This window comes from Doryrhamphus excisus, linkage group LG19, assembly GCF_037039965.1.
Source record: "Doryrhamphus excisus strain RoL-2023G ecotype Guam linkage group LG19, RoL_Dexc_Guam_v1.1, whole genome shotgun sequence".
NCBI lineage: Eukaryota > Metazoa > Chordata > Actinopteri > Syngnathiformes > Syngnathidae > Doryrhamphus > Doryrhamphus excisus.
In genome coordinates, this window is record NC_136375.1 from 14200315 (window position 1) to 14222583 (window position 22269).

The window sequence follows — 22269 nt, forward strand, 5'->3', positions numbered from 1 at the left end:
TGTTGGTAAAGTTATCCCGGCAAGAGTTTATGCAACCTTTTCTGACCCCCAGTAGCCCCCCCCCCCCCCCTCCAGTAACCGCCTCAGACCTTTAAAGTCGGGCCAGAGACAACACTAACTAGCATCAGCTGATACGGCAGAGGCACGCCACATGAACATGTTTGAAAATGGCACCCATTCATGGCCGCTCAGGGGAGTCGATATACGCTTCCTCTTACACTCTACCTGTGAGATTGGTCACGGCATCTGAGAGGTGTCGAGGGGGGGGGGTCGCTTCCTTCCATGTTGCTCCACAACCCAGCATGCCACGGCACGGCATCGGATGGTTTCCGTGCGAAGGCTCCACGCCGACGCCACTGCGGGGAGAAAAGGTGCTATTTTAAAGCCATCATAGGCACGCCGCTTCCTTCGCCGTCTCCGTGGGCACTGACAGACCTAATCAGCATCGGTGGCGATGCATGCACATGGCTTCATTCAACACATCTGATGTTCACAGAGACGCCAAAAATCCACTCCCACACATTTTGCATCTCCAAGAAGATGGCTGAGGAGGACCATGGTCATCTCGAACCTTTGTTGAGTACAAGAACATGCAAACTCCACACAGAGTTTCACAAGCGGCCTTCCCATCTCCTGACTGTGTGGCACCGTGTATTTCATATGACTTTATTTGTTTGTAATATTTGGGATAATAATATTTGGTTAATTATGTATGTCGGGTGACATTTTATAAATCATTCATTCATTTTCTACCGTTTTTTCCTCACGAAGGTCACGGGGGTGCTGGAGCCTATCCCAGCTGTCTTCGGGCGAGAGGCAGGGTACACCCTGGACTGGTCACCAGCCAATCACAGAGCACATATAGAGTAATTCCCACCCACATTCATACCTATGGACAATTTGGAGTCGCTAATTAACCTAGCATGTTTTTGGAATGTGGGAGGAAACCCGGAGAAAACCCATGCATGCACGGGAAGAACATGCAAACTCCACACAGAGATGGCCGAGGGTGGAATTGAACCCTGGTCTCCTAGCTGTGAGGTCTGCGCGCTAACCACAAATTTTATAAATCAAATAATTCTAATTATTTTTTTGTAAGCATATGCAAATCAATGATAGAGTGCCAAATATAATAACATATAATATTATATATATATATATATATTATATAATTGATATAATATATCAAAAAAAGCAAATAAATGACATCTATAAATGTGCGTTGAACTTCAACACTTCAACACTTTTCCAAAAAGGTCTCTGTCGGTTGTTGGAATTGACCTAACTCACATTTTTATAAGTCTCTATGGAAACGTCCACAAGCAAGCCAGCGTTCCATTAATAGACGCGCCTATGGCTCCGCTCATATAAACAAACAATTCACCTGGAAATAGGGAAGCCTTTTATACGCAAAGACGAGTGGATCCAAAGGTGCCGCGACGCATTAATATTTATTTCTTAAGTCTAAACTTCATATAGATCATAAATAAGCTGCCTCAAATGTGTTTCAAGGTCAAAGGTCAAAAGCTTGGGAAATAAATAAACGGACGTTAAGCATCACGGGCCGACACTAGGAATGTATTCAGGCTGAGAAAAGGAATCTACACTTTGCAGGCCACAGGGCAGCGCTTTGAGTTCCCCAAGAGCCCGATGCTCTCCTGATACTTCTCAGGCCTCCTCCACGTTACTCCCACAGGACCGGGGCGGCGGTCACGCCGGGTTGCAGAGGTGAGAGCGTCCGAGGGGTTTGGGGGGGGTCTGAGGTGAGCGGCGGTTGCTAACCTTATGAAAACAAGACTTTGTGAACAGTGTTTACCTCCGCACCCATATTGAGTCATGACTTCGCCTCCCGACGAGCCATCAAGAGAGCGGTTGAGGGAGTTCCTTGTTGCATTCACGACACCCTCACGTCTATCCCACCACCCCACTCTGGAAGAACCAGCCCCCATCCACCTCATCCCCAGAGCATGGGCCCGGGGCGGCATGAATGGGTCATTGTGATGCGTCTCCGTCACGGCAGCAAATGTTTTCACTTCCATTTGATCCCATCGGCGAGGCTGCTAATTGGGTAAGCGTGTTCCCAGGTCACCGGGAGGTTTTCTCTTTCCATAAATACAGAAAGGCCTCCACAGATGTCGTCTCCCAGCCGCCTTTCCCAGTAGGTTCAGGTCATAGAGGTAATTTATCGCCACTGCCCTGACGCATGACAGCGTTTTATCGATACTTGGCTATTTCCGCTGCTTTCTGCAGGTGCCGTGGCGATGTGGACGTCAACAAATGCTGTTCTTTTCCACGCTCTGTACGAGTCTCTGGGTTTATTTGTTTGTTTTCTTTCTCATGGAATTTACATTTCCTCTTGCGCAAGGCCTCGTGATGATCTCATGCGCCAGCGCGACACCCTCGGCAGACTCGCACGCGCACTTGCCTCATTTCATCTGCTTCAGGGTGCGGCCCACACGGTCAAGCGGCCGGCCGGCCGGCCGGGGAGACTGTCCTGCAGCTGTCTTTGAAACCTTCCGTGCTGCCAAGCTGTTAGCGGCTTAGAAAGGCCTCCGTTCTCCTTTGCTGGAGCCCACTGAAAAGACAAAAGTTTGACCACAATGAAGACATCTACTGCCACTCAATCAGAGCCCTGAGACTGGTCACTTGAACTGGATTGAAAACACAAAGCTTGGCCACAATGAAGACGTCTAATGAGAGCCCTGAATTGAATATGTTTGGCCAATCACAGCCCATAAAAGAAGGGCACTGAATGTCAAAAACACTTTTTAAGTCCACTTTACGTGATGACAACAAGAGTGAGTTTGTCGTGTTGTTTTTTTAATCCTCAATGCCAAGTTATGGTTTAGAACCAGTCTAACAGCGCCATCGTGTGGCAGCGACACTAACAATAATGAACAATTCTTTTTCCTGTAGTCTTTCTGATGATGAATGTGGAAGCTGAGCAAACATATAGTCATGTTCCTGTGGCAGTATGACTAACGATAACTCATATATTGTAAATAGTTAGTCAGCTGTCTGCAGTCACAACTCTTATATTATGAACTATTAAAACGACACGAGTTTCTAAAATGGAAAAACATGAGACACCTGGTGCAGCAGCATTTTTCTAAAATAATTTCTATTAATTCACTTATGCTTAAAGACATCATGAATTGATTAGAAAACACAATTGGTGGTAAATGGCAACCGCACAATATATGCTCAGATATATACGTATGCTGTTTTCAGGGAGGCCCTGAGTATATTACATTCTCTGAAGGGAAGGCTCCCAGTACACACACTTTAAGTACAGTTTGATAGTATTCTTGATAGTTTGATAGTACAATATCCCCATCCCACACCGCAAGTCTTTAAGGAACAGTAGTAATATAGCTCTGCTGCAACTAAGTTCAACAACATCCATATTCCTAAAGCACAACAAGGCCTCATTGTTATCGTAACCATTACAAATAAAGTTACATTGAATTGGATGCTAACTCACCTGGTGGCATGAACTGCTATCATCTTAACACTCAATGTCAGCAGCTTTGAAGTAGGTTCTTGTTTCTTGGGTTTATTGTCATATTGGGAGTAAGTTTAATGCCACCGTGAACTTATTGGCACAGACGTAACGAGAGTGAAACGTTTCAATTTCAGCCACACTTGGCCACGGAATGGCTGTTAGCTAGCTAGCGCTAAAACTAAGATATGAAACACCAAAGTGACTGTTGTGGACAAACTTTGAGTGTGTCTTCTATTCTGTTTACTTGCTTTATTCAACTTCATTTTTCTGTAAAGTGTCTTTGAGTATTTTGAAAAGCGCTATACAAATAAAATGTATTATTATTATTATTTGTTACTCTACACGGCAAAAATTATCACTTCCGCATGCGTGCGCGCGCGCGCGTACCTGCGTTGAGTCACCTGCCGTCGAGGAGGGGCGTGGCTTCACTTGGGACCAGCTCTCCACTTCTCACGAGACCTCCGCCGTTAGCAAGAAGAAGCGCTCAACCAAGGAGGTAAGCGGAACTCTTAAGCGCTTAATGTTGGGTATTTGTGTTTATTCAGTGGTTTAATGAAAGGGAAAAACTTTCAATTTGACTAAAAGTGACGTCATTAACTCGTTTGGGGTTTTATCATCCCATCAAACTATTCCTGATGTGATGAAATCAAGCTGGACGTGATCTGTAAAATCAATACTTCTCATAGTCTTCGTAAGTTGTGCTAATTCGTCTTTGAAAGCGAGTTATTCTTTAATGTCATACTTTTTTTTTTACGAAGAAGAGGTGGTGAATGAGTGATTTAGCCATCCCTTGTGGAGATGAGGACAGATGAATCCTTTTATTATTGTCACCTTCAGGCTTCCGAGCTGAAACAAAAAAGGAGACATTGGTGCTCCTGTGCAGCACATTCGTGTCCATGCTCGTCATGCATTCCACAGCTCAACCCTCCCGATCCTCCTCCTCTGCTCTCTGCGTACCTGCTCCCCCCCCAATCCATCACCCAGTCTGTTAACAGTAGAACATGCACCCGCTGAGCTGAGTTCAGGGCCACACTGTGTGTGTGGGGGGGGGGGGCATATTTTGATGGCAAACAATTACTCTTGTGCAGGAATTATGTAATATTGTAGGGAGAATGTAACTATCTAAGTATAACCTTGTCATTGTACAGGACCCCCCCCCCCATGTGGGACTTATCTGAAAAGAGTGCTAATATTCAGGGAATTATTTTTACAGTGAGTTAATCACTCATTCATATCCTTCCTTATCAATGCCATTCATTTTCTATTATCACAAATAAACAACATGATTCCCATTGAATTGAAATATGATCCTGATATTGCTATCCAATGGGCTCATAAATATGGATGTTGGCCAACATTTACTAATAATTTTGGTAGTTGTTGTTGTTGTTGCAAAAATTTAGGCTTATTGTTTTCTCTCTGTTAGAATGTAGTTCTATATTAATATTTTTGCATGATTGTATTCTATATATTTCCATCCGGGTCAATGTGTATTTTCCGCAGAGCCATGATCACAGCTGCCGAGTACGGGGAAACGTCATGGGAGCTGTCTGTGCACGTGGACCAAAAAGAAGGCGACGAGTCCATGAGGTTTAAACTGCGGGTGAAGGGCGACCTGCACATCGGAGGCCTCATGCTGAAGCTGGTGGAGAAGATCAGTACGTGTTTTTAAAAAGACTTCGGATCCCTTTGAAACGATTCGCCGCTGTTTGTCAGCAGGCCACGCCCTTATTTGGCCTGCATTGCTCCACATTGGAGTGCCATTGTTTTATGACAATGGCCGGTGTGGCCCCAGGGGGGGCAAAGTTCAGCAAGTCAGTAGATAAGACCCAGGAGCAGGCTTGTTTGAAGGCTTGAAGATGGCTTGTCGTCCTAACAGCAAACATCAGGGGTCTCAAACTCAATTTACTTGAGGGCCACTGGAGCTAGGGTCTGGGTGAGACTGGGCCGCATCAGGTTTTCCAAAAAAAAAAAAAAAACGCATTATAAAAAACAGAAAAATGAATAAACTTTGCTTTGGTTCTGATTTTCTAGAATAAAGAAAATCAATCAATCAGTAATAAATAAATAAATATAATAATAATAATAAAACGGCAAATAATAAAAACTTAAGAAACCACATATAGTTGGTGGGTAGACAAATTATTTTTTCATATTAAAATGAACAAAGCATTATTAGAGCCCTGTAGACATGACATAACACGACTATAGTCACATTTATACTCTTTATTTACAACATATTGTGCAACTGCAGGGTCTTGAGACACATGCTAACTCGCAAACTAGAGAGCTAGCGACCTAAACGGTAGCCTCCAAGTTATTTCCTTTAAATTTAAATAGCCAAAAACCTACCACTTCCACACGGATAGGGAGGATAACTATTAACAGTTATTTAACCTTTAACATGAACATTAATCAAACGTAATAATTTTTTCTGGGTACATGATACCATACAGCATCCATATCAAACTTGCGCGAACATTAAACTTTCATATCAAGGCGGGGGCCTCAAACTAGTGTCCCGCGGGCCGCATGTTTGAGACCCCTGGCATACATCATGACGTCCAGCACATTCACGGATAACACATCTCAAGTGTGTGTCTATGCAGTGATGATGCAGGTTCAATGTCGTGTTTTATGTTTCATTTTGTGTGCAGAGGCTCCTCAAGATTGGTCGGATCATGCCCTGTGGTGGGAGCAGAGGAAATGCTGGCTGCTGAGGACACACTGGACCTTGGACAAGTATGGAATTCAGGTAGTTGCCTTATGATGCTAAATGAATTAAAGTACAGTAAAATGTAGCTGCTGAAACTTTTTTTATGACCCACCGTACTTTGAAATTTGTCAGCTAACATAAAATGAGCACTCAAGGTCTGAACATTTGCTGCAAAAGCAAGGAGAAACTGGCTCAGCATTGTATTGTGTCAGTTGAGTCAGATGGTTACAGTGCAGCTAAAAGGAGGTAAGGCTTCATCCATAGTTCATCCACACAAAGAAGCCACCCCTTTGTGCAACAAAAGGAGAGCTCAAAAACAAACTTTCCGCAGCAGTCCAGTGCCGATTGCTCGCCTCCATTTTTTTTTAAATCGAAGAACGTCTCGAGCTGCATGTTACGTCATATCTCAGCATTCGCTGAAAGAACGCACAGGAAAAGATAAAGTTAAATCTTGCTAATATTTTATAATTAAGCTCGGCACATGTTTTATATAGATATGTATTTCTTTTTTAATTAAACTGGACTTGTGAATGGCATATAGAAGGGTTTAGATTCTGTTCCACAGATGGCGCTAATGCACAGAAAGCTGCTTGCCAACCGCCAATAAACAACAGAAGAAGAAAAACACCACGAAGAAGAACTTTTCATTTGAGCGGGTACAAGATACCTCAATCGGATTGGGGAAAGGAATATTCCACCCCTGTGAATCTGATTATATATAAATTCGGATTGGCGCTTTTCTTTACAAAGGTTACATACATTGGAATATTTGGGTCCATGTATACGTTGCTATTCATAAAACTGATGTAAAACACGTCTTCCTTGCAGGCCGATGCCGACCTGCGCTACACCCCCCAGCACAAAAGCATGCTCCTGCAACTCCCCAACATGAAAACCATCAAGATGACCGTCAGCTTCTCCTGCGTGGTCTTCAAGGCCGTGGCGGAGATCTGTCAGATACTCAGTAAGCGTCAGTTGTGGACATGTGATGAAAACTAACCAATCAGTAAGTCAAGCCTCGTCTCTGTGTCATCAGACATCAGACGATCTGAGGAACTGTCCCTGCTCAAACCTCCGGACGATCCCTCTAAGAAGAAGAAGAAGAAAGACAAGAACTCTTCGTTAGAGGACATCTGGGACATTGATTTAGTCAGCGGGGGGCCGGGGGGCTCAGGTAGTGTACAAATCATCAAATCAAAGAGCTCTATCAGCATTTTTTAATTTTCTGGGAGCTGCCATAATAGTGTTGTCCAACACCTCGTCTTGGGGCTGGCAGTGGTACGCTTTAAAGGGGATTTTACTCATCACGTCACCCATGTTTGTTCACCTCCTTTAGGCTCTAGGAACACATACAGTTTTCCCACTCTAAAGTTGCTGCTTTAAAAAAAGCTTAGCAACTGTCCCAACAACTGTGGTAATCACACTTTTGTCCGCCATCTTTGATGAATCACGTGATTTTTTTACTGCGCATGCACCATTGACTATTCCGTTTGATTATAGCGGTGCATGTAGACAGGAGATTGGAATATTCCTTTCCATGTATACACTGTTTTCTGGTACGTCATTCGGAAAGATTCCATTCGGAAAGAGGAAAATCTCATGTAAACGTGGCTATTGTTACGCCCAATCATTACCTTCCTGGCGTAGTGACACGCGGCCACACTGGAACGGTTAGCGACTAGCCGGCTAGCAACTAGCTTCAGCACACACTGCTACATAGTGGAGGTTTTTGTTTTGGCCTCCTTTTCAATGTTGCTATGTGACATGTGACAGGACGTGCATTCACTAACTGCGTCATTTTACCTGTTTTTATAACTTTAGAACACACAGAAAAGAGAAAGAGTTTAGCTCATGTATCACATAAGGATTGTGGCTGATTTTAATGCACTTTTCCTTTAAGCACAATCATCAATCATCTGCTGTATCATATTCATTCATTCATTCATTTTCTACCGCTTTTTCCTAACAAGGGTCGCGGGGGTGCTGGAGCCTATCCCAACCATTCACACTCACATTCATACCTATGGACAATTTGGAGTCGCCAATTAACCTAGCATGTTTTTGGAATGTGGGAGGAAAGCGGAGTACCCGGAGAAAACCCACATTCCAAAAACAAACCCACGCATGCACGGGGAGAACATGCAAACTCCACACAGAGATGGCCGAGGGTGGAATTGAACCCTGGTCTCCTAGCTGTGAGGTCTGCGCGCTAATCACTAGACCGCCGTGCCACCCCTGCTGTATCATATTGCTATTATTATCTCCAATCAAGGCCCCATGTACAGTAAGACCATGACGGCCACCTACGACCCTGAGAACGGCATGCCGGTGTCGGCCACCAGCCTCTGGTTCGGAGAGAACCCTCTCGCCGACTCCCAGCCCAACCTGCCTCCCGCCGAGCTGGCCAAGCTCTACCAGCCTGTGTCCCTGGTGGACAAAGCTATCAGCAACGCCGGGTAGAGAACACGCATGTTCTTTCCTCTGGCGCTGGAGTTGTACTTGAAGTCTCGCCGTGTGTTTGTGTTTGACAGCTGGCTGGACTCCTCTCGTTCCCTCATGGAGCAAGACGTTCAAGACAACGATAAACTGCTGCTGCGCTTTAAGTACAACATCTTCTTTGACCTCAATCCTAAAGTAAGACAGCCCTCAAATGGCATGAATACACCTTCCGTTTTGTCCTATTTGGCCTATTTGTGATGCCTTCCAGTACGACGCGGTCAGGATAACCCAGCTGTACGAGCAGGCTCGCTGGTCCATCCTGCTGGAGGAGATTGACTGCACCGAGGAGGAGATGCTGATGTTTGCTTCCCTGCAGGTGACTATGGCGCCATCACTCATCAGTCAGGCGACTTAGCCAGGTGTGTCTGTTTTGGGATGAGTACCGCGTGCGTCATCGTCGCTAGGTAGCACAGTCCTTGCATATCTAGGCATTGGACTGAAGTGCATCGGAGACAAAAGTCTTGGGACACAGCTAATTCATTTATCAGAGGTCAGACATGAGACCTTAACTCGCTCTCAATCTTACTTTTCCGTCTTAGCAAGACATTTTGGACAATTGTATGTCCCAACTTGGGGACCTCAGGGAGGCCCTTTTCTGGTCCAACATCGATGGCGTCTGCAAGTCGTCCTAGAAGAGTGGAATGGCGGCTTTTCTAGCTCCAAAGGAAGCTAATTTTTCTCTTAGCCTGTGGCTTACTGTAAAAACCAAAAGAACGTTAAACACTATTTGCTTAGCGTTTTCTAACGATACATTTAACTCATTCATTCATTCATTTTCTACCGCGGTCGTTGGGTATGCTGGAGCCTATCCCAGCTGTCTTCGGTTGAGAGACAAGGTACACCCTGGACTGGTGGCCAGCCAATCACAGGGCACATATAGACAAACAACCATTCACACTCACATTCATACCCACGAGGGGGGATATGCAAACAGGGTGGAATTGAACTCAGGTCTCCTAGCTGTAATGGCTAGGTGTCTTAACACTTTTAGAAGGAATGAATGTGCCAATAACACAGCAGCAATTTACTGTAGCGCATAATGAGGAGGCATATCCAGCAGAGGCACATATGGCAACAACATGGTGGCAACTGTAAAGCTGTCTCATGTGTCAATACAAATGACTGGTAATAATATATATCGGTAATAATACTGTACGTAAGTTTTATTCAATGTATCAGCAAGACATGTGATATTAAAAAGACGAATGAATCGTCGGATTGTTTGTGGCGGAGGCCAGCAGTCCGTGCCAACCTTCCATAAGAGTTAGCGTCCCGCTGTAACAGCAGCAGGGGTGGGTTGCTCATAAAAGCGCTCACCTGCAGAGCATCCTGCATCCTCAGCACTGTGAAACTGATGACACGTATAAGAATGCCACTATACGTAAGTTACTACAAGTTGTGGAAGTATGGGTCATTTAGAAAGTCTCGGATGATATTATGCAGGATATCCATGTAAGGACATGTCAGGGCTTGAGGAAGATCCCTGGGAATAATCAAAGGAGGTGCAACCTCTAAGAATGAATGCATAGAACGCCATTTTTACCATAGGAAGGAAAAGGAACCTGCGTCATGGTGACACCTTTATGAACTGTCATCTTTCCAGTACCACATCTGTAAACTGACCATGTCCAGTGAACCGCTGGACCACTCGGATGAGCCGGAAATCGATGAAGTAGAAGCCGCCCTCTCCAACCTGGAAGTGACACTGGAAGGCGGACACACAGACAGAGTTCTGGTAAAGCACATTTCACCACCCTGCTGTTTGGTTTTCTTCATCGCGGTTTACTCTTACAGTAAACAAGACAGCTGTTTTTGCGCAAGAAGCGTTTGCTGCACCTCCACTGATTGCATGTCTCAACGTGGCCGTGTCTCAAAAGGATATAAGATAATTGACCGTTGTTTGTTCCACCCCCAGGAAGACATTACGGACGTTCCAGAACTGGCAGATTCCTTGCGGCTTTTTAGGTAAACCCACCTGGATGAAATATGCTGTGTTTGTGGTTGTTAGCCCCCCCACCACTCATAGAAATCCTATGAAAACACATTTTAATTGCTTACGCCTGAAGGTAATATTTGGTGCATTACGTAGGCACTGCGACTCATTCCGTGTTGCTGTCTCTTACCTCAGACCAAAAAGACTCACGCTGCGGCCTTATAAAGAGTACTGGTTTGTATTCAAGGACACCACCATCTCCTACTACAAGAACAAGGAGTTGGCCAGCGGAGAACCCATAGAGCAGTTTCACCTACGAGGTGAGATAACACATGACACGGCATGACAAGTTAGCAGTAGAGGACTGCAATGTATCTGTGGCCATGGGTGTCAGGAGACGAGATCTTAACTTCACTTTTTTCTTTCTTCTTTATTTATTTTAGACATGCATACTATGTTACATTATTCTTTCTCACATATGCACTTACAATATCTATTTATATATATATATACATATATACATACACAAATATATACATACATATACATACACACAGATCTACATACATATATATATACATATACATGCATACACACAACACCTCATTACGACACATGTCTGAAAAGGAGCAGGAAGAAGCAAAGCTTATTAAATCCTACCCCTTCTCCACGCCATAGCAGTTACCAATTCAATAAGTTTTTTTTTTTGTTTTTTTTTCACACATATAATCACAGAATCTTACATAAGACAAACAACAAAAGAAGAGTGGGAACATCGGACCCCCACTTTTAAGAAAAGTGCTTTTATACGGGGGGACCCGCTGCTCATTGAGAAGAGCGATACATTCTTTCATGTTGGTCTCCAAAGGGGTCCAATAAGACCAGATAAATTTGCTAGATGAGTTACTCAAAAACAATCCAGAGGGGTCTCAATACTCACTACATATAGAAAGAAAACTGCCAAGTTGGTAACGCCAATCCCTCCTGCTACGTCTTCTTATTCTATTAAGAAGCTAAACCATGTATTGTAGTCATTTTTGTATTGATGTCATTACGATGTGTTTTTGTGGCGGTCCAAATGTATCTGTGTCGATGTGTGCATCAAACTGCTGAGTCGCTGTGCTACCGTGGTGTGCATCTGCAGGCTGTGAGATCGTCCCAGACGTCAACGTCACCGACAAGAAGTTTGGCATCAAGCTGCTCCTCCCGGTGGCCGACGGCATGAACGAGGTGTACATCCGATGCGACAACGTAAGGCTAACTCCATGAGCCATGAGGTCACACATCAGAAGCGCATACCGTATATTGCCTCCGTTCTCTTAGACGCACGCCATGACTCCAATAATCTCCAGCTGTGTTGTCCACTTGAATGCACCAACACCTCACCTTAAATCGACAGCTGCTTCTTTTTTCTCTCCTTACTATGACTGTGTTGTGTCTTACAGTACACGATAAGTGATTTGAAGAAGAATTGTAGCTTGTTTCTTCATGACTTGGTGGCAGGAGACGCAGTACGCCAAGTGGAAAGCGGCGTGCATCCTGGCCTCAAAGGGTAAGACCATGGCCTACAGCTCATACAAGTCGGAGGTGAGGAACATCCAGTCCTTCTTGCAAATGAAGAGCCTGGCGCCCCCTCCTGGCCAGGCGGCCCCCGACCTGGACGCCATGGAGATGAACGCCGAATGCTTTGTCTCGCCGCGCTACGCCAAGAAGCACAAAACCAAGCAGGTCAGTGAAAATAAGCTTCCTTCGCTGTTGTCATGGTTACAAGTGTGTGACTTGTTGTGTCAAGCTGACAGCACGTATCCTGGAGGCACATCAGAACATAGCGCGGCTCTCCCTCATGGAGGCCAAGATGCGCTTCATCCAGGCGTGGCAGTCGCTGCCAGAGTTTGGCATCAACTACTACATTGTCAGGTTGGTGGCGACACAAGCAGCCGAGCTTAGCGTGACTTCCTATACGTCACTTTAGCGTGTTCTCTTTTGTGTGCCAGGTTCAGAGGGAGCAAGAAGGATGAGATCCTCGGCATCTCGTACAACCGCCTGATCCGTCTCGACATGTCCACCGGCCTGCCCGTCACCACGTGGAGGTTCGCCAACATGAAGCAGTGGAACGTCAACTGGGAGATAAGACAAGTGAGTGATGATCCTTTTAGATATTAAACTCATTTGTTAAAACTAAAATGTTTTTGATCTACGGTCTACTTTGTGTGATTGCAGGTGACCATAGAGTTTGACCAGAACGTTACCATAGCGTTCTGCTGTCTGAGCTGCGACTGCAAGGTGGTGCACGAGTTCATCGGCGGCTACATCTTCCTCTCAACGCGATCTAAAGACCAGAACGAGACACTAGATGAAGAACTCTTCCACAAGCTAACAGGAGGCCAAGAATAAGAACGACAAGGCCAGATTCTCTGAGCTGGTTTCTAAACCTGCGTGGGTCATGGAGAACTATGATGTATAAGATGCTATTTCTCTATGAAACTCGGTCAATTACTGTCCAAATGTTTTACAGTCGTGTCTTGAATTGTTTTGTCATTATTAATCTTATTGTCAACATTTCCAAGCATTCTAATCTGCACTCAATGCCTCAACCTTACCACATCCTAATGGTGCCCAAGGTACTTCACAAGAGTCAAAACAAGAAAATAGGAACAAGATAAGCTCAAATAAGATCAAAACACTCAAATAAAATACAAATAAAAACACAAGCAGAGAATCCCATCTAAAAAAATAATAATCAATAATCATCATGTGTCCAAAGCCAGCCTAAATAAATGACTTTCTGACATTTTTTGACATTTAAAACAGCTCTGTGATAGACCTTAAAGAGGGTGGCCGGGAGTTCCAATGCTTGGGGACATCTTTTGTATTTCGCCCTTAGGACCTCCAGTGTGTTGAGAGGTGGTGACTGACAGTTAAAAGCTCAGCCAGGTAAGCTGAAGCCAGGTCATTGATGGTCTAAAACACAAATAAAAGGACTTGAAATGGTTTCTATGTTGGACCGGGAGCCAATGAAGAGAACAGAGGATTGGAGTCATATCAGTAAGGAGGCCCACGGCCTCATTTTTAACCAACTGGAGCCGATAGAGGAGGGACTGATTGACACCAATGTAGAGGGCATTGTGATGGATGGATAGAACTTTATGAATCCCTGGGGAAATTCTTGTGCCAGAGTACGCTATCTTTATAGTACACTATCAATTACAGCAGCAAAAATACAAAATACCTTAAAAAAACTTACACAGATTGCACCTGATACTCAGTAGAGTATTGCACATGATAATTATAATGAGTATTATAGCATTGCACCTTAAATAACAACAGATTATAATATGGTAGTAGAATTTGACATCCTAAAAATAGGTTACTTGCAATGTGAATTAAAATACTAAAGCTATATTGCACATGGACATGCACATAGTACATGGGGTGTAATATAAGAAGTAATATACTTCGGCTCATGAAGGCATGAACTTCTTTTCAATGTCTGCTTTGGTTAAAAAGGGTTTCACCTTTGCCAGGAGCCTAAGGTGGAATAAACTGGTTCTGACCACTAACCTGCTTATGAAAATTAAGACTGCTGTCAAAGGAGACTGCTGAGGGGAAGGAGGTGCTAAAATTGGGTTGGCTGTGCGGTACATAATTATAAAAAATGTCTTCGTTAACACTCTGTGACTTCCTTGTTGTCTTCAATTACAATCACAAGATGTTACATACATGAAAATATGCATTTTTGGGTTGTTTTGTATACATTTTCTGTTTAATTTACACTTTTTTTCATTGTATGTATCGCAAAAATTTGATAAAAATGTTTTAAAACTGTTAAATTGACCAGTTGCTTTGTTTCAGCTGTTTTTCTTTCCTTGAAACGACGTCCAAGTGCAACGATTATTCTGAAATCGACATTTTTCAACCTAAGCCGTCGCATTCGGCTGTCATTGGCTGGCAAGCCTCCGCGTTATCACATTGAACCAATCACAGCCGGCAATACTGAAACGCGGAAGTAACTGCAGTCTGCTTTCGACCGGTCGCCCTGAAAAGCAGTGAAGAAGGAAGTGAAAGTTAAACCCACGTGTGGACCTTAGTTTACCTACCTGTGCTCTTCTCTGACACAAACTGCTACATTTGTAAACTACCGAAACTGTATTTATTTACCAGTTTTCAACATTGACCTCGCAGCCGTCCATTTAGTCGTCTAGTTTGCCTCATTATGGCGGACAAGCAGGACGACGATGCTATGTATACGATTAACGAAGGCGACTACGTTGTGCTGAAGCGAGGAGATATCTTCAAAGCTGTGCAAATACAGTCCAGGAAGTAAGTCCAAACTTGTGCACGATATGCTCTTTTTTTCAGGTGGAAAAGACAACATGACCAATTGAGCACATCAGGGTGATTGTGATTGGTTCCATGAGTGTTATGAAAGAGAACGTTATCCGCAGTGGGGGCACTGAGACGCATAATTGAGAAGCGCTGCCCTACAGGAAGTCATAAAAAGACTACATGATTGATCTTGTCAACACAGGAAGATGGCGTTTGAGAAGCAGTGGTTTTTCCTGGACAACGCCGTGGGACATCTGTACGGCACCACGTTTGAAATCTTACCCGGAGGAAGCCTTCAGCCTCAAAAACAAAAGGACGCTCTAAGTTCTACTGGTGTGTTTCCTGCACATTTGATCTGACTGGAAAACTTGAGAAACCAGCAATTTTCTTCATTCTTTCACTTTCAGATGCAATGGAGGCGGGCACAGACAACAGGAACATCGTAGATGATGGCAAGTCCCAAAAGCTGACCAGGGATGACATCGAGACCCTCAAGGAGCAAGGTCTGAAGGGTCAGGTACAGATGCAACTGTTGACATTTCACTACAACCTATTTAGATCAGGGGTCTCAAACTCAATTTACCTGGGGGCCACTGGAGCTAGGGTCTGGGTGAGACTGGGCCGCATCAGGTTTTCCAAAAAAAAACAACGCATTTATTAAAAACAGAAAAATATCCAAACTTTTTCAGTGCTTTGGTTCCGATTTTCTACAATAAAAGCTCTGATAAAACATTCCACTGTTCTCAATTATCTTCATTTTTATTAATAAAAAATATAATAAATTAAAAAATATAATAATAAAACGGCAAATAATAAAAACTTAAGAAACCACATTATTAGAGCCCTGTAGACATGACAAAACACGACTATAGTCACATTTATACTCTTTTTATTTACAACATATTGCGCAACTGCAGGGTCTTGAGACACATGCTAACTCGCAAACTAGAGAGCTAGCGACCTAAACGGTAGCCTCCAAGTTATTTCCTTTAAACTTAAATAGCCAAAAATTACCACTTCCACACGGATAGGGAGGATAACTATTAAATTATTTAACCTTTAACATGAACATTAATCAAACATAATCATTTTTTCTGGGTACATGATACCATACAGCATCCATATCAAACTTGCGCGGGCCGCACTAACATTAAACTTTCATATCAAGGCGGGGGCCTCAAACTAGTGTCCGTGTGTTTGAGACCCCTGATATAGCTGCACCGCCGTGAGAAGCCCTCCTTACCAGTAGGGGGCAGTAGCCCGGTTTTTTTGTATATGGAGGACTATGATACCGTTAAGGTGTTGGGTGGCATTCATCAAACAAGGTCATGTTGTCTTGAAGCATGATAGCTGAATGGATGAGGCTGCTTAGCTGCCACCAGCAGGGGGAGCCATTACTTCACACCCAGACTGCAAAAGGTGACATAAGGAAGGCAAACTTCATGTTATCCTCAAGCAGAAATGTGGTCTGCATTGGGAACGTTGACCACAAATTACCCATGATAACATATATATATATAACTAATTAACTCTTATGTCACTAGCCCTGTAGTGCTTCCATAGCCTGCACAATGTGACGTTAAAGAGGATCTATGATGCTTTTCCCACGTTTCTGACCTATAACTGTCATTAAAATGTTGTATTCTGGTGTTAAAACCGTGACAAAGTTTCAGATCACCAGGTGTGAACATTTGCAAGGAAGCCCTGAAAAAAGTTTGGGATGGCTCAAAACGCTCGCTTTGAAAAGGCGTGGTGAAACTACCCCTTTGTGACGTCACAGTGTGGCGGATATCCTTATATGGGCGTTTATCAGTGTCTTTATTTAGTGGAAGTCATGGAACAAAAGCGCTTGCATACAGGTAGCGGGGTTGCTAATAGCCGTTTCCCACCACAATTAGAGGTCACATTTCACGTTACCCATGCTGTAGAAAACCTAAGGCTAAAATGCTAAAGCTACATTGAGAGATGTCCTGGAGTGACCTCTTTTCTTGAGAAAGGTCGGACCGGACTATCCAGTCTCTACTTCCGAATGGGATTCAGAATCCAACACATATGGCTACATGCTAAAAAAAAACGCCGCTAGCGGCGTGTGTGACCAACCACAGCGAAGTGGGCGTCCCTGCAGGCGGGCCGTGGGTGGAATAAATGAAAATTGATGTTTTTTGCGAGTTAGGGGGTGTCAACATGACTAATTGGAGTGTTATTTCATGTCTCGAGGGTTCTAATAATTTTAAAGCCAAGTTTAGAAAGTCAAAGGTGTTATATGGTGTAACTAAGAAAATATTGGATTTATTAATATTGACTCCACCTTTGTGCTAATTGACATATGGTGGTGGGGTGTGTGTGTGTTGCTCCACAGGAAATCATTCAGCAGCTTATAGACAACAGCTCCACCTTCAGAGATAAGACGGAATACGCTCAGGACAAGTACATCAAGAAGAAAAAGAAGAAGTAACGCCCACGCTTGTCCAATAGAGATAAAAATGATGCGGTATGATATTTTCTGGGTTGGTATTTTGCTGCAGGTATGAAAGCACCGTGAGCATTCTAAAGCCAACGTGTCGCATCTTGGCTCTCATGTACCACGGACGAGAGCCAGGGAAGATCTGGTGAGTAGAAGATGTAGTGAGGAGGTTTGCTTGACGTACAAGGTTGTGACACGTTGTGTGTGTGTGTGCGATACAGTCACCTGCGCTACGACACGCTGGCCCAGATGCTGACTCTTGCCAACATCCATGCCGGCAGCAAAGTGTTGGTGTTTGAAACCTGTGCCGGCTTGGTGCTGGGAGCCGTCATGGAAAGGATGGGAGGTGAGTGCTGTGTTCATGAAGGAGACCCAGGCTGTGTTTTTATCCTGAATGCAACATTTCATCATCTCTTCACTCCGCCCTTCCAGGCTATGGCTCAGTGATCCAGATGTACCCGGGGGGCGGGCCGGTGAGGGCGGGAGTGGAGAGTTTTGGCTTCCCCCCTCCTTTCCACGACACGCTGCATGACTTCCCCATCTGCCAGGTCAACGCTTTGCTGGCGGGCACACTGGACACCAGCGCCAAGGACCCCAACACTGGTAAGCTGTCTGGAAAAGGACAAAGTCACTGATTAGCACCTTTTAGCCACGTGTGTGCGTGCGTGCGTGCATTAGGGCTGTCAATCGATTAAAATATTTGATCGTGACATAAGTTTTTATCTATAATAAGTAAAGGAAATCTTTGTGGTAAACGATTTGATGTGCAACTACAAGGATAATTACATCCAATTTGATGTAAATTTGGGAACTATGGGCCTTTATTTAAAATTATACAGTCAGCTTATTTTTGTATGACAATTTTTCTTTATTAGTGCGGCACGGTGGACGAGTGGTTAGCGCGCAGGCCTCACAGCTATGAGACCAGGGTTCATTTCCACCCTCGGCCATCTCCGTGTGGACTTTGCATGTTCTCCCCGTGCATGCGTGGGTTTTCTCCGGGTACTCCGGTTTCCTCCCACATTCCAAAAACATGCTAGGTTAATTAGCCACTCCAAATTGTCCATAGGTATGAATGTGAGTGTGAATGGTTGTTTGTCTATATGTGCCCTGTGATTGGCTGGCGACCAGTCCAGGGTGTACCCCGCCTCTCGCCCGAAGACAGCTGGGATAGGCTCCGGCACTCCCCGCAACCCTCGTGAGGAAAAAGCAGTAGAAAATGAATGAATGAATTTTTCTTTATTAGCATATTAGCTCTTAAAGTCGCCCACAAACGTTCAGCAAATACAAAATGTGAGCGAGACCTCTCACTCTTACACATACATGTTTTTTTGATGACAGTGTCTGAAGGATTATTATTATTATTATTATATTTTGGCTATATGTATAATATACATACACACACATACATACAGTGGTGTGAAAAAGTCTTGCTTCATGATTTATTTTGTAATATTTTTATTATACTATATTGTTACTTACTACTTATTATACTTCATTATTATATTATAAGACTTTATATTGTTTTTGTATTTTTATGTGATGGAAAAAACAAGCTGCAGGCCTCTTAGTCTGGACCCCCTTTTGGATAGTAGCGTCCTTTTTCCTGATTGCCAATAAAGCAGTAAATATCTTCCCCGCTGTGCCACAGCAGATGCCACACACCCCCACGTGGCAGCGGAGGAGACGGCGACGCAGCCCGCCACAGTGCAGCGTGACGGCCCAGAGGAGGCGAGCATGGACACGAACGCGAGCGGCCACTGCGGGGACCAACGTGTGGACGAAGAGCGGGAGCGAGGCAAAGAGGCCAAGGTTACCTGATATTAGGACACGACCCCCCAGATGTTTTTTTTTTTTTTGGAACAAGTGCACATCCTACATGATTGGGTTTTTCTTCCAGGCTGAGCTGAAACGTGCGAAGCAGGAGCAGAGGCGCAAGCGGCTGGAGGCGGCGGCGGCCCAGTTGGAGGGCCGGAATGCAGACGGGTGTGTGTTTGCTCGGTCCGATGAACCACGCTTAATTAAAATGGATCTGCAGAAATGAGGAAATGATGGATGATTGGCAGCGATGATAAAATAGGTGGCTGTCCTGCCGGGTGGACAAAGAGGCGGACATCTATTTGAACGCACGCTGCTCCGAAGGCTCATTATGATTGACGCGGCGCTGTGAGGGCGTTAGCGTATCGATTTGACCATAGCAGCTTTATTGTAATGGCCCGTCTTAAATCACAGGCTTCTCCTGGGTAGTAAACACCTGAGGTGCAATGACAACATGCGTACGTGTTTATTTCATCTCGGTGATGATGTGTTTTACGTGCAGGTTGGTCATCGCCTCTCGCTTCCACCCGTGTCCCGTCCTGATGAGCCTGCTCCGCTTCTTGGCTCCCTCCAGGCCCTTTGTGGTCTACTCTCAATACAAAGAGGTGAGCTCAGCAGGAGTGTTTTACAACCACGGCCCAATGAGGGTCATTATTTAAGGTGGGTCTCATTGCCAGCGCTACGACACCCCTGCCCCCCCGCCCCCCGACAGTGGGAAATGACCTTCCTGCAGCAGGAAATTGAGAACAAGAGAACATCTTTTCTCACAGTGATGAAACGTAAATGTTTGCAATTCTCCTAACAAGTCTGCTGTAGTGCAGGAGCACAAGCCGAAGCTCAGCGCTAAACATTTCACATCCCGCGACACAAGCCTGTGTAACAAAATAAAAGAGTCGAGTCTAAGTCTAATTTAGGTTTCCATGTTTTTTCAACCTATTTAAGCAATAACCCTTCCTGCCTGCCCAACCTCGTTCCATTCATTCATGAGTCCAGCCAAGTCTGTAGGAATACTCACAAATGTACTTGATGCGCTAAATTGGCCAGCCTGGGGAACCTCACTCCATCCTCCGCCACGCTCTGCTGGTTGCCGCCGAGTCTGGTTGCAGTACATTTTTAATAATATCACACGAATCATTCATATTAGTTGTTGAAACTAAATAGCAGCCCAACCTGAGGCTCAGAGCTAAAGGGCTTCATTGAGTGATTTTTGTAGGGGATGTGTGAAAGACACGTGCAGTACATCTTTATTACTATCACACGAATCATTCATATTAGTTGTTGAAACTAAATAGCAGCCCAACCTGAGGCTCAGAGCTAAAGGGCTTCATTGAGTGATTTTTGTAGGGGATGTTTGAAAGACACGTGCATTACATCTTTATTACTATCACACGAATCATTCATATTAGTTGTTGAAACTAAATAGCAGCCCAACCTGAGGCTCAGAGCTAAAGGTCTTCATTGAGTGATTTTTGTAGGGGATGTTTGAAAGACACGTGCATTACATCTTTATTACTATCGCACAAATCATTCATATTAGTTGTTGAAACTAAATAGCAGCCCAACCTGAGGCTCAGAGCTAAAGGGCTTCATTGAGTGATTTTTGTAGGGGATGTTTGAAAGACACGTGCAGTACATCTTGATTAATATCACACAAATCATTCATATTAGTTGTTGAAACTAAATAGCAGCCCAACCTGAGGCTCAGAGCTAAAGGGCTTAATTGAGTGATTTTTGTAGGGGATGTTTGAAAGACACGTGCAGTACATCTTGATTAATATCACACGAATCATTCATATTAGTTGTTGAAACCAAGTAGCAGCCCAACCTGAGGCTCAGAGCTAAAGGGCTTAATTGAGTGATTTTTGCCGGTTGCCGCCGAGTCGTGGAACCCGGTGACATGCCAGTTTAGAAAAATGATTTGTGTTTACGCCGGCCGACTGCTGAAAATGTGATGTTTCTGCAGCCGCTGGTGGACTGCTTCACCAAACTGAAGGAGCAGGGCGGAACCGTCAACCTCCGACTGACCGACACCTGGCTGAGGCACTATCAGGTGACTGTGGAGCACCGAGTTCAGCACCAAGTCCTTTTATGACATACACTGAACCACCCCACCCCCGCAGGTGCTGCCCAACAGGACGCACCCCGTGCTGCTAATGAGTGGCGGCGGAGGCTACCTCCTCTCGGGGACCACGGTGGCCACGGAGCAGTCCGCTCCCGCCACAAGCGCCGCCGACCTCTCTCAGGAGCCGGCGCCGAAAAGACTGAAAGCCTCTGAAAGTTGATAACGAAAAAGACTGGAGTGGTGATCAGGGCACATCAGCCATCGCCTCAGTGGAGCCGCCTGGTGGACACGCCCCAAGCTGGGTCAGGCAAGCAGAGTGTCTGGTTGCATTCATCACAAAGCGGGTCAGCCCCAAAGCCTCAGTTTGTAACCTTACGTAAGAAAAACACATGCACCATGGTAGCTTTATTTCTTTCTCGTATACGTCGACTGAAACCTCCTCGAATGAAAAAGGTTTTTTGTTTTTCATGGAGCATAAACCTTCACAAAAAAATCTCACAATGTGGAACCCCTTCAGTTGTGCTTCACGTGTTTCCACATTTCCTTACATTTATGCTTCAAGTGTAGCCTGCTACCTTTGACTACCCGGGGAACCTCACTCCATACATTTCCCCTAGCCTGTTAAAGCTAAGTACTCCATTGTAATACTTAAGAACTGTGGTCATCCAGCTGCATTGGAGCGCTACATTTGACAGCCCGGGGAACCTCACTCCATCCATTTCCCCTAGCCTGTTAAAGCTAAGTACTCCATTGTAATACTAACTATGGTCATCCAGCTGCATTGGGGAGCTACCTTTGACAGCCCGGGGAACCTCACTCCATCCATTTCCTTGGCTGTCTGGGGAACCTCACTCCATTGTCTATCCCCCTCTGCTGGTTGCTCACCATATTAACTGTAATATAGAGTTAAAGTTAGCCGGTTTCAATGTGGAGAAAAGAAAATCTT

At 44.6% G+C, this 22269-nt stretch overlaps 2 protein-coding genes and 1 long non-coding RNA gene across 4 annotated transcripts; 2 read left to right on the top strand and 1 right to left on the bottom strand.

Annotated features, from left to right (window-relative positions):
• Positions 1-265: 265 nt before the first annotated feature.
• Positions 266-4006, bottom strand: LOC144902113 (uncharacterized). The gene is made up of 3 exons (XR_013630381.1): positions 3907-4006; positions 2426-2575; positions 266-356 (listed from the first exon to the last, which is right to left on the bottom strand). It is a non-coding gene; the product is annotated as an uncharacterized LOC144902113 (long non-coding RNA).
• Positions 3472-13215, top strand: fermt1 (FERM domain containing kindlin 1). The gene is made up of 17 exons (XM_058057850.2): positions 3472-3535; positions 3903-4001; positions 5009-5163; positions 6163-6260; positions 7050-7185; positions 7258-7395; positions 8494-8677; positions 8753-8855; positions 8929-9036; positions 10324-10455; positions 10636-10685; positions 10849-10973; positions 11798-11904; positions 12157-12381; positions 12446-12570; positions 12648-12789; positions 12874-13215. Exons 1-17 carry the CDS (start codon positions 3519-3521, stop codon positions 13045-13047), a joined length of 2118 nt encoding a protein of 705 aa, XP_057913833.2. The 5' UTR covers positions 3472-3518; the 3' UTR covers positions 13048-13215.
• Positions 13216-14685: 1470 nt separating this feature from the next.
• Positions 14686-21982, top strand: trmt6 (tRNA methyltransferase 6 non-catalytic subunit). 2 transcript variants are annotated; one of them, XM_058057491.2, is made up of 12 exons: positions 14686-14973; positions 15182-15312; positions 15387-15496; positions 17339-17430; positions 17505-17588; positions 17665-17789; positions 17876-18046; positions 19098-19255; positions 19344-19429; positions 19764-19866; positions 21225-21311; positions 21382-21982. In XM_058057491.2, exons 1-12 carry the CDS (start codon positions 14867-14869, stop codon positions 21541-21543), a joined length of 1416 nt encoding a protein of 471 aa, XP_057913474.2. In that variant the 5' UTR covers positions 14686-14866; the 3' UTR covers positions 21544-21982. The 2 variants fall into 2 exon arrangements, with proteins under 2 accessions (XP_057913474.2, XP_057913473.2); XM_058057490.2 differs by having other exon boundaries at positions 19095-19255; positions 21382-21981.
• The last annotated feature ends 287 nt before the right edge of the window (positions 21983-22269 follow it).

What these genes read in the sequence shown, in the direction of transcription:
- fermt1 (XM_058057850.2), top strand. An exon ending in AGAAGCGCTCAACCAAGGAG is followed by an intron (nt 4,002 to 5,008) that starts GTAAGCGGAACT and finishes TATTTTCCGCAG; the next exon opens with AGCCATGATCACAGCTGCCG. An exon ending in TGATGTTTGCTTCCCTGCAG is followed by an intron (nt 9,037 to 10,323) that starts GTGACTATGGCG and finishes TCATCTTTCCAG; the next exon opens with TACCACATCTGTAAACTGAC.
- trmt6 (XM_058057490.2), top strand. Translation starts at nt 14,867, where the DNA reads ATGGCGGACAAGCAGGACGACGATGCTATGTATACGATTAACGAAGGC. An exon ending in AGCAAGGTCTGAAGGGTCAG is followed by an intron (nt 15,497 to 17,338) that starts GTACAGATGCAA and finishes GTTGCTCCACAG; the next exon opens with GAAATCATTCAGCAGCTTAT. An exon ending in CGTCATGGAAAGGATGGGAG is followed by an intron (nt 17,790 to 17,875) that starts GTGAGTGCTGTG and finishes CCGCCCTTCCAG; the next exon opens with GCTATGGCTCAGTGATCCAG.